Genomic DNA, 11,903 nt, shown 5'->3' with positions numbered 1-11,903 from the left:
TAAACCTATCAGGCTCCTGTCCCCACTAGGCTGTAAGGGAGCAGGGCAGACAGAGGCCCGCAGCTCCCGCACAGCTAGTCTGCCTAGTCAGTGCAGTACTATGCTGATAGAAGACGGATGTCCCTTAGCAACCCTCATTTGAAAGAGCAAAGCCCAAGTTTTCTAGCATTAATAAACGTTTTCCCTAAATAAAGTATATTACAAAAATGTTTCCTGTCACCCTACACATTAGCAAAAAATAAAAAATAAGGCTCCATTTCACACATCCATAATAATGGGTCCACATCCGTTCTGCAAATTGCGGAACGGGTGCGGACCCATTCATTCTCTATGGGGACAGAATGGATGCGGAGAGCACACTATGTGTTCTCCGCATTCGCATTTCCGGAGCACGCTGTCAATCTTCCAGTTCTCAGCTCCCCCCAAAAAAATAGAACATGTTCTATTCTTGTCTGCAATTGCGGACAAAAATAGGCATTTCTATGGGGGTGCCGGCCGAGTGTATTGCGGATCCGCAATGCACTACGGATGTGTGAATGGACCCTTAAACAGCAGCTACACTTTGAACAGTTTTCCCCAGCCCTCTCTCCACCGGACTTATGGAGGTAAAGTGCCTCTGTGGGACCGCATGAGAACAGGGGATGATGTTCCCTGGCCTAGAGAACGTCAATCAAGATGCGGGAGTTAGGCAAGGAAAGTTTGACTTCGAGGAGGAAAGCACTAGCCTCCTTGACTGCAAACAGCTACTTTGCATAACACAGGAACACGAATAAAAGTGGCTTTTCTGCAGATTTACACACAAAAAAAATGGGATCAAAAGTCTCTTCTGGAGCACCATAACTATATAAAAAGGTACTGTGGGCAGTTACTATGACTTAAACCAGCTGACAGGTTCCCTTTGAAACTATTTTTAACAGCCACCTCTTCCCATTGGACCTGTGGAGGAAAGTATACTTACCTGCTCCCTGCCTCTGGCACCTTCCGTTCACTGCATTCTGGTTCCCTAACTATCAACTTCTGGAATGGATGGTGGCCACATGTGCCACTGCAGCCAATGTATGGCGGCAGAAGTGAGGTATCACCACACATGACCCCAGTCCTCTTCAGAAGTTGATAGCCATGGGAACCAGAGCACGGTATACCAAAGGAGCCAGAGCTCAGCATGATGGATTTTTCAGCGAATATCGCATTGCAGCATGTCGCAGTGCAACACCATAGACTATCATTATAAAACTTGTCATGTTGCAGTCTAGTTGTACCCTATGGTGTCGTGCAACACATGTCGTCGTGTAGCCCTAGCCTAATCGATGTGGAAACTGTGGAGCGTATTAATGTGAAAGGTGAATGACTGCTACAAAAGGTGTGCAGGGGCAGTCAGACACCACCAAAATGAACCAGGGGGATACCAGATGTGTGTCTAAACCAGTTCAGTGATCCCTACTGCATGTGGGGCTCTGAAGCAGACAGATGGTCACTGCACCTCTGCTAACCAAGTGGCATCAGCAGAAAAGGCTTTTATTTTTGCAGCAGTATCAGAATTGGACCTCTGCTGGCAAAGGGTTGCCTTCTCCAATAAGTCACGATTTCTGCTTCATTGAATAAATGGACATTGGCAGGTGAGAAACATCACAGAACAAACACCCTGCAACCATTGCTGTAGGTTGTTGGTGGCAGCATTCTGGTCTGGGGAACGTTTTTGTGGTATTCTCTGTGCCCACTCGTCCATTTGGAAGGCATTCTTAACAGATTTGGGTATAAATCCATCCTTGCAAATCACATACACTTATACATGCTGATAGTCTTCCTTGGGGCGGATAGGATATTCCCACATGACAATGTGATATTAGTTGGAAAAGCATGACAAAGACTTCCACGTACCACCCCAATTCCCTAGACTTGAACCCAATTGAGCATCTGTGGGACCACCTCAATCAGTGTTAGCTCTGTGGATCCTCCCCCACGCAGCCTCCAGCAGTCATCATAGTTCCAGATACTACCAGCAACCTACCAGGACATCACTTTCAGCCCATCTAGCTGCTGTCCACGCTGCACACAGCGGTTACCCTGGATATTAGCTGGTGCTCTTAATGTGACTTGACTGTGTATATGCATCACACAGTAGAGAAAGGGAAATTCATGGAAATGGTTGAATTCATAAATTCAAACTTTTACTGACAAGGACATGGAACATTCATGACTTTAAAGCCACTATATGGCCCGAATATAAGAGATAAAGCTAGAAGCCCAGAATAATAGCTTTCAAATGATAACTGCTCAATATACAAAATTCAGAATTTGGTATACACAAAGAAAAGTTTGACTTTCTTGCCTTCTGTCTATATAAATGAGGAGTAAGCGACTACAAGTGACATCAGGAAGATCTCAATCTGTTACGGTCATCTCTCTGTGTGCACACTCGTGTGTCTCAGGGGAAAGGAGAGATACAGGGGCTTTTCTTCATGTTATCACCCTGCTGCCATTAAGAGAGGATCTGTTGTCTGTCACATTTAGGTGGGTTGGTCTCTTTTTTTTTAAACTATGGGTCCATTCACATGTCCGTTATAACACTCAGTTTCCGTTCAGATTTAAATCGGAACGTTTTTTCGGATCCATTAATTTCAATTGCCCCTGCAAAAATGCGGACACCAATCATAGTGCTGTCCGAATCACGGAATCAGTTCTCCTATTTTCGAGTATGCGGATCCTGAAAAAAAATTAAGCTTGTCCTACTTTGTCCGTTTTCGGGTCCGTTGTCCATTCAAGTCAATGGATCCGCATAAATGCGGATGACATGCACAAAACCATCCGAATGTCATCCGATTTTGCGAATCCGTTGACAGGAAAATGGATGGAAAAAAACCCGAAAACGGAATAACGGAAACACGGAACGGATTCGGAAGCACTTTAGTAAAAAAAAAAAACGGAAGGTTGTACTGAAAAACGGATCAAAAAAAGAACGTTTATCAGGAAAGGTAAAAATACTGACGTGTGAATGGACCCGTAGGGTGTGAAAAGATCAGCAAGTACACATATATTCACCCCTGTACGTAATCAGTATTTTTTTTTTTACTCTGGTTTATGGCATCTAATAATGGAGAGTCTGGTCTGATGAATATGTAAGATATGAGCATGCAGAAACAAACACTGCATGTCTTCATTATTCTTAGGAGGCCTTCTGTATCTTCAGCTCTGTTTGATTCCTCCTTTTAGCCACAAACCTGAATTCTGATGGTAAGTTGCATGAATTACCCCATAATTGTCAAGTGGGTGAGGGTATTATACCATTTGTTTTATTTTTTAGGTTTGTCAAAATTAGAAAATTGTCCTTGCAGTTAAGTTAAATCACATTTCAAAGGCTAGTCTGTGTTTATATGCACATATTGTTCTCACCAACATTGCAGTTCCACCCATTTCAGCTGCCCCTAGTGTACACACTGGGTACAGCACCATCATCAACTATACAGGATAAGTATTTCAGATGCATCACTGTCCCAGTGTTAAAATTTACCATAATGCATGTTTATATATTTTAGTCATGGGTACATATGGTATATCTTCTTCTGGAGAAACTTTTAATCTGAGAAATGTTATAAGTAGAGATGAGAGAATCAATTTGTACGATTCACAAGTGCAGAAGCTCTGCTTCCGGAGCAGCAGCTGTTCATGCACCGCTACCTGGAAGTTTAGGGGTGCATGAACAGTCACTTACCCAGTAGCGGAAGCAGTGGCACAGGTGTGAAATTGTCAGGGTCAGCCAAGATGTCCAGCCCTGTCAATCAAGCCGGTGAATAGATTCACTCATCTCTAGTTATAATCAGATACAGAGTGGGTTACATAGATTGCTTTACATTTCTTTTAGGTAAAAAGAAATGGGGAAATATTTTTTCTTGTATTAATTTCAGATTGTACATTTTAATTTCATTTTCTGTACATTGCGGGTGGGTGGGTACATCACACACTTTGTGAATGGTGAATCAGCTGCTGCTATCTGCCTTGAACATTCTAAGGCCTCTTGCACACGACTATGTATTTTGCAGTCTTCAAAAAAACGGATTCGCAAAAGATACGGATGACGTCCGTGTGCATTCCGTATTTTGCGTAACGGGACAGCTGGCCCCTAATAAAAAAAAAAAACACAGAACGGACACTGAAAGAAAATATGTTTGTGTGCAAGAGGCCTAAGGGCTTATGCACACAAGCGTGTGTGCCCCGTGCCGCGGACTGCAAATAGCGACTGCAATGTACAGGCACTGTGATATGGAGTTCACACAGCTGGTGCTCGTATATTGCAGACCCGCTGTTTGCAGTCCGCAATACAGGCACGGGGCACACACCCTCGTGTGCATGAACCCTAATAGAGGGGTTTCCCTTTATTGTAATCCTGCTTCGGATGATAGAGAGATGACTGCTAAAATCATAAATAAAGCGTCAGCTACAAGATTTCAGGATTATTTTTAAATATAGATAGTGATATAGAAAATTGGGGAGGGGGACGACAACAAAATGCTTGAATCCACAAACCTTCAAAATAGTCTATAGGTGTGCTCCACAGAAGTGGGATCTAATAGTGCACATTTTATATAATAGGAAGACAATGTGCCCAGTGACACATAAAATTGAAGCATTGATGTTCAGCTGAAATGTAAAAGACCAGTTACCTGAGAAAGTTATTGTGAAAAAATAAAGTTTAATCTTAGTTGTATAATTCACATAACATCTGGGATTAAAATGATAGGACAAGTGTAAAATACCGGTTTATATTCTGGCAATTTACCAGCACAGTTTAAAAAGAAAAACTCCTAGTTAACAAATCAAAGTGACTAAAAATATTAGTAACACACACAAGTGGAATATTAAAACTTACAATGCTCTACTCATTTTGGAAAAACACAAAATACACACAATTCATTTAAACAGTAGTATTTTGGCGAGTCTGCCTGTACACTTATATGCCAAGGTAAGCTTGTGTGTATGCCCAGTCCTAGATACGCCAACATAAGAGGTTTCAGTCATCTCTTCCATAATCAATAGTCTGCAACTCCTGAGCTATACTCTGTGCCAACTCCATTGTACCGGCCGCAACCACACGACATGACATGAGGTCCAGAGGTCCACCTAGAGAAAAACAGATTTTCATCAACAATATTTCAGCTCCTATGTACCAACAGTTGTCAGGACATGCAAAAAAAAATCAATAAGCGGACAGCATATGAGTGCCCTAGGTAATTAATAGATTCCGCGAGGTGTTAAAAATCATTCTGCAAGAATACTGGCTCATGCAGACAGAACGGCTGTTGCTGCAAATTAGATTGACGGACTGACGTCCTCTCAACAGCCCATCCATTTCTATAGGACACTCTATAGGGAGCTGCATCTTTGGCAGTCCAGCTGCTGTGAAACTACAACTCCCAGCAAACTCCATTAAATTCTATAGGAGTTCCAAGACTAGTCAAGCAACCATGCATGCGGGCAGTTGTAGTGTCACAACATCTGGAACCAATCCGTGACTATACGACCCTTGTGGCATGGTGCATTGGACTCTTCAAAGAGTCCTTCTGCTATAAAGTAAACGGCTGCCATGAAGGATAAATATAGTCTGCCACAATGCTTAGGTAAGGGTAAGCCCTACTACCCAAAATGTCTATCCACGGGTATCACCAAGGGGGTGCCAAAAGGAGACATTCCCAACATCATTACTTCACCCCCATAAGAATGAACTGTTGCCACCTGACAGGAAAGATTCTTCGATTCATGATGCTTACACCGAATTCTGACCCTCCCATCAGCATGGATTCATCTGAACAACTTTATCATTGCTCACCGGGTCAATTTTTGCACTCTTTTGCCCACTGGAGTCTCACCTTGGCTTCACTTAGGCTCCTTTCACATCAGTTTCTCCTTTGTTTTCCGGCTCAGTTGAGGAGCAGGAGAACGGAAAGGATGGATTCTGTAGATAACTGAGCGTAACGGAGCCTAAAGACCCCATAGACTATAATTGGGACCGTTCAGTCTCCGCTCAAAAATCATATTCCGATACTCAATATCTCAGCCCCGAATAAACATATGATAGAAGTTAAAAAGCACACCACCTTCCAATGGCCGAAAGAGGCTATTAAACACTTGGGAATCATGATTCCGGCTAACCCCTTACACCTGTTCAGGCTTAACTATGTCCCTTTATTTAATAAAATCAAAACCTTCCTGGCCTCTATCAAGCTACCTTTCCTTTCGTGGTTGGGTAGGAAAAATCTACTTGCTACCTATGTCCTTCCGCAGATACTTTATACTCTAAGATGTTTACCTATACCATTGGCAAATAGGTTTTTATCTAATTTCCGGGTTCTCTTCAGTAACTTTCTCTGGTACAAACCATCCTAATATGATAGGTTTTGGGGCAGCCGTTTTGCTAAAATAACAACTTATATCTATATGCTAATGAGCCTCTAGGTGCTATGGGGGCGTCATTAGCACGTAGAGGCTCCGTCTACCTTCCTAAACTGCCGCCGCCCAGTGCGTCCCTCCAGCCCGCCCATCTCCTGCTGAAGAGATCCTCTCCGTGCGTGTCTCTGTTCTGCGCATGCGCAGTGAATGTCTGACCGCTTCCCTGCTCAGACATCTCCACTGCGCCTGCGCCGATGACATCATAGTGCTCCGAGGAACAGGCGCAGTGGAGATGTCTGAGCAGGGAAGCGGTCAGACATTCACTGCGCATGCGCAGAACAGAGACGCGCACGGAGAGGATCGCTTCAGCAGGAGATGGGCGGGCTGGAGGGACGCTCTGGGCGGCGGCAGTTTAGGAAGGTAGACGGAGCCTCTAGGTGCTAATGACGCCCCCATAGCACCTAGAGGCTCATTAGCATATAGATATAAGTTGTTATTTTAGCAAAACGGCTGCCCCAAAACCTATCATATTAGGATGGTTTGTTAGAGCAGACACTAGCGGATCGCTAGTGTCTGACACCTAAATATGTGATACCAAGTGATAGAAACCCTTTAACGTACTGCATGCTCCAATTTTGTAACAGTTCAGAGGCTCTATCAATGTCCTTAGCTCCTTTATCTGTCCTCCCACATTATCTTAATAAAGGTGGATGTGACTTTCATAAAGCCTGGTCATACCTCTCAGATCTTAAAATTTCCGATCTGGTTAAAGCCAAAAACCTCCAGGAGTTCCTGAAAAAGGTTTATACTTCTATACCCGAGTCTCAGCGTTCCAGACTAGTTGAATTAGACCTAGAACTTAGCTGCAAAAAGTATAGAAAAATGCATGCGAAACCTCACGACGACCCTACCTGGCTCGAGAATTACATTCTACTGCCCTCCCCCCCACAAAAACCCTCTCCAAGTTGTACTCTCAACTTATATTAGACTCCTCAAGGGAGAAACCCACATACTTAAGAGCTTGGGAACGGGAACTGCAGATATCTCTTTCAGATGATGAAGTCAATGTAATTTTGAAGCACTCATGGATTTTCAAGGTGTATCCGTATCCAGGAGAACTCCTTTAAAATTATATCTAGATGGTACAGAACACCAGACTTCCTGTATAGAGCCCACTTGTCACCCTCAGATAGGTGTTGGCGCTGTCAAGAAGGTGGATCCATATCACACATCTGGTGGTCCTGTAAAGCCATCACCAACTTCTGGACAGAAGTGGAACAAATCATTAACAGAGTCTGTAATTCCCATATCTCTTTAGCACCAGCCCTTATACTTTTGTGGATGCCACATGGCGGTTTCAAACCATCCCCCAATAACCTGACCACGCACATGATAGGGGCAGCAAAATTTGTTGTTCCCACCAAGTGGAAAAATACTGAACCACCCACCATTAAAGAATGGTTAGAGAAAGTACATCAGATTTGTCTCATGGAGGAGATGGTGGGGTGGGAGAGGGGAAGTAGGAAAAAATTTCTAAAAACGTGGCAACCATGGCTGGATTTCTACAAGAACTATCGCTAGGTATACCATTCCCATTCATTAATAGAGAACATCAACTTACAACCACTTGCTGATTTTGTGTTTAGACCTACAAGAATTCATATGTAATGGAACACCCCTTTTTACAGCTTTAGAGTATTACGTTTAGTGACACACTCTTATTGATACAAGCTTTAACAAATGCACTCCGTTGTGATCTAGGTTGCTTGTATCTGTAACCTACTTTATAGTTATAGTACAGGATTGCTCCCATGACTTATATCTTTGGACTGAAACGACCCACAGGTTATGTTTTACTAGTTCTCGGTGTTATGTTCTGGAATTGACTGCAGCTATTTACTGAAAGCCAGGCTGTAAGACTTGCCCATTATGGTTAGGTCATAGACGGATATCTGAATTAATACCACTGCCTTACAGAAGTGGGACTATGAGAAAATAGTCCAAATATCATTATTTCACGTATCATTATTTCTTGTACTATATATATTTTGCACACTGCACCTAGAAATATGCATATGTTAACCGAGTTGTCTGTAGATATCTCATCGAGATTTCGGCTTTTCATGTGTCTTTATGCCATACTCTATTGTAACGGTCATTCCATGTTTGTTACTTAATGAAAATTCTTCAAAAATAAAGAATTTACAAAAAAAAAAAAAATCATATTCTGAGCGGACACCGAACGGACCCCATTATAGTCTATGGGGTCTTTAGGCTCCATTACGCTCAGTTATCTGCAGAATCCGTCCTTTCCGTTCTCCTGCTCCTCAATGGAGCCAGAGAACGGAAAGGAGAAACTGATGTGAACGGAGCCTTAGACAGCAATGGCACTTGAACTGGTCGTCTGCACCTACTGCCCATCTGTGCTAAGGAACAACGTGTTGTGCATTCGGACATGCTAGCGGCATTTGGCAGAAATTTGCTTGACTGTGCACAGTTCATCCGAACGGTTTTCAAAGTGGTTTTCCCAGAAAAGAATGATGACATCCTCTGGATAGATCATCATTGTCACATGGGCAGGGGTCCGAGTGCCAGCACTCCCGCCAATCAGCTGTTTCAGGGAGCCGCTGTGCTCGCCAGAGCTCTGGGGAGCACTATGGGCACACAGCAGCTTTCCCAGCACAGCACCGTACACTGTATAGCAGCTGTGCCTAGTATTGCCGCTCAGCCTCTCCACCGTCCTGCTCATTTTCAGGATTGTGAACCTACCAGCCCTACTTGTTACTCCAGAGTGAACTATTAAGGGTACTTTCACACTAGCGTTTTTTCTTTTCAGGCGCCGAGTTCCGTCCTAGGGGCTCAAATCCAGAAAATAACTTAACAGTTTTATCCTCATGCATTCTGAATGGAGAGCAATCTGTTCAGGGTGCATACAGTTCAGTCTTTTTTACCGATGAGGCTTTTCAGAAAACCGTAGCATGTTTTATTTTTACCTCCGGCCAAAAATCCGGAACACTGACTGAAATCTGGCATTTTTCCCATTGACTTGCATTAATGCCGGATCCAGCACCGTGTGTTCCGTCAAACCGGATCCAGCTTTTGCATGTTTACCCTTTCATGACCAAGGGTCATTGATGCCCCAGTGTCCAGGTCAAATTTTATAAATCTGACATGCGTCACTTTATATGGTAATAGCTTTGGAACACTTATTTATCCAAGCCATTCTGACATTGTTTTCTCGTGACACATTCTACTTCATGATAGTCATAAATTTGAGTCAATATATTTCACCTTTATTTATGAAAAAATCCCAAATTTACCAAAAAGTTTGAAAAATTCACAATTTTCAAAATTTCAATTTCTCCGCTTCCTCATAAAACATTTATTACTTAACATTCCCCATATGTCTACTTTATGTTGGTATCATTTTGGAAATGTCATTTAATTTTTTTAGGACGTTAGAAGGCTTAGAAGAAGTTTTGACGGCGATCGCCGATACGGCATCCCGTTCCGATTAACCCCTGCGGCGCCGTAATTGCGATTTAAAGTCAGCTCATTGCTGACACTCTGGTATAAACGGCTGACATCTGTGATGCGATGTCAGCCGTTTAACCCTTTCCATACAGCGGTCCGTACGTTAACAGTAAGATGCGGCTCCCTCCCTCTCCCATCGGGGGGCTGCTGTGCCTTTGCAGCCCCCCAACAGGATGGGGTGAGAGGGAGGGAGCCCCCGTCCTTACCCTTCCCCGTCTGCGAAGTTGTGGCCACAACTGAGCAGACGGGGAAGGTTCCCATGGCAACAGGACGCCTTCTCAAGCATCCTGCTGTCCATGGTGCTGAACAGATCTGTGCTAAAGGCATAGATCTGTTCAGACAAAGTGTAAGTAAAATACAGTACAATATATATTGTACTGTACTGTATTATACAGACATCAGACCCGCTGGATCTTCAAGAACCAAGTGGGTCTGGGTAAAAAAAAAAAAAAGTAAAAAAAAATTGAAAAAAATAAAATTCTACACGTTTGGTATCGCCGCGTCCGTAACGACCTGATCTATAAAACGGTCATGTTACTTTACCCGAACGGTGAACGCCATAAAAATAAAAAATGATGAAATTGAAATTTTGCCCACCTTACTTCCCAAAAAAGGTAATAAAAGTGATCAAAAAAGTCGCATGAACGCCAAAATTGTAACAATCAAACCTTCATCTCATCCCGCAAAAATCATACCCTACCCAAGATAATCGCCTAAAAACTGAAAAAAAAACTATGGCTTAGATTATGGAAACACTAAAACATGATTTTTTTGTTTCAAAAATGAAATCATTGTGTAAAACTTACATAAATAAAAAAAAAGTATACATATTAGGTATCGCCGCGTCCGTATCGACCGGCTCTATAAAAATATCACATGAGCTAACCCCTCAGGTGACCACCGTAAAAAAATAAAAAAGGTGTAAAAAAAGCAATTTTTTTGTCATCTTAAGTCACTAAAAGTGTAATAGCAAGCGATCAAAAAGTCAAATGCACCCCAAAATAGTGCCAAACAGTCATCTCATCCCGCAAAAAATGAGACCCTACTTAAGATAATCGCCCAAAAACTGAAAAAAACTATGGCTCTTAGGCAATGGAGACACAAACTTTTTTTTGTTTTAAAAATTTAATCATTGTGTAAAACTTACATAAATAAAAAAAATTGTATACATATTAGGTATCCGTGACAACCTGCTCTATAAAATTACCACATGATCTAGCCTTTCAGATGAATGTTGTAAATAAAAAAAATAAAAAAAGTGCCAAATAAGCTATTTCTTGTTACCTTGCCGCACAAAAAGTGTAATATAGAGCAACCAAAAATCATATGTACCATAAACTAGTACCAACTAAACTGCCACCCTATCCCGTAGTTTCTAAAATGGGGTCACTTTTTTGGAGTTTCTACTCTAGGGGTGCATCAGGGGGGCTTCAAATGGGACGTGGTGTCAAAAAACCGGTCCAGCAAAATCTGCCTTCCAAAAACCGTATGGCATTCCATTCCTTCTGCGCCCTGCAGTGTGCCTGTACAGCAGTTTACGACCACATATGGGGTGTTTCTGTAAACTACAGAATCAGGGCCATAAATAATGAGTTTTGTTTGGCTGTTAACCCTTGCTTTGTAACTGGAAAAAAATTAATTAAAATGAAATATCTGCCCAAAAAGTGAAATTTTGAAATTGTATCTCTATTTTCCATGAAATCTTGTGCAACACCTAAAGGGTTAACAAAGTTTGTAAAATCAGTTTTGAATACCTTGATGGGGTCACTTTTATGGAGTTTCTACTCTAGGGGTGCATCAGGGGGGCTTCAAATGGGACATAGTGTAAATAAACCAGTCCAGCAAAAATCTGCCTTCCAAAAACCAAACGGCGCACCTTTCACTCTACGCCCCGCTGTGTGGCTGTACAAGAGTTTACGGCCACATATGGGGTGTTTCTGTAAATGGCAGAGTCAGGGCAATAGAGATAAAGTCTTGTTTGGCTGTTA

General features: G+C 42.4%; 1 protein-coding gene across 1 annotated transcript in view; it reads right to left on the bottom strand.

Moving 5' to 3' along the window:
- Nucleotides 1-4,677: 4,677 nt before the first annotated feature.
- The window catches only part of IMPA2 (inositol monophosphatase 2), a 46,476-nt gene continuing 39,250 nt past the window's right edge, over nt 4,678-11,903 (bottom strand). The window contains exon 8 of the mRNA XM_040432088.1: nt 4,678-5,115. Coding sequence (XP_040288022.1) covers nt 5,006-5,115 — 110 coding nt within the window. The 3' untranslated portion in view covers nt 4,678-5,005. The remainder of the gene's footprint in view (nt 5,116-11,903) is intronic.

The sequence above is a fragment of the Bufo bufo genome, chromosome 5 (genome assembly GCF_905171765.1).
Source record: "Bufo bufo chromosome 5, aBufBuf1.1, whole genome shotgun sequence".
Classification (NCBI taxonomy): Eukaryota; Metazoa; Chordata; class Amphibia; order Anura; family Bufonidae; genus Bufo; species Bufo bufo.
The sequence above is the reverse complement of the archived record's forward strand: the minus strand, read 5'-3'. Positions and strand labels throughout refer to the sequence as shown.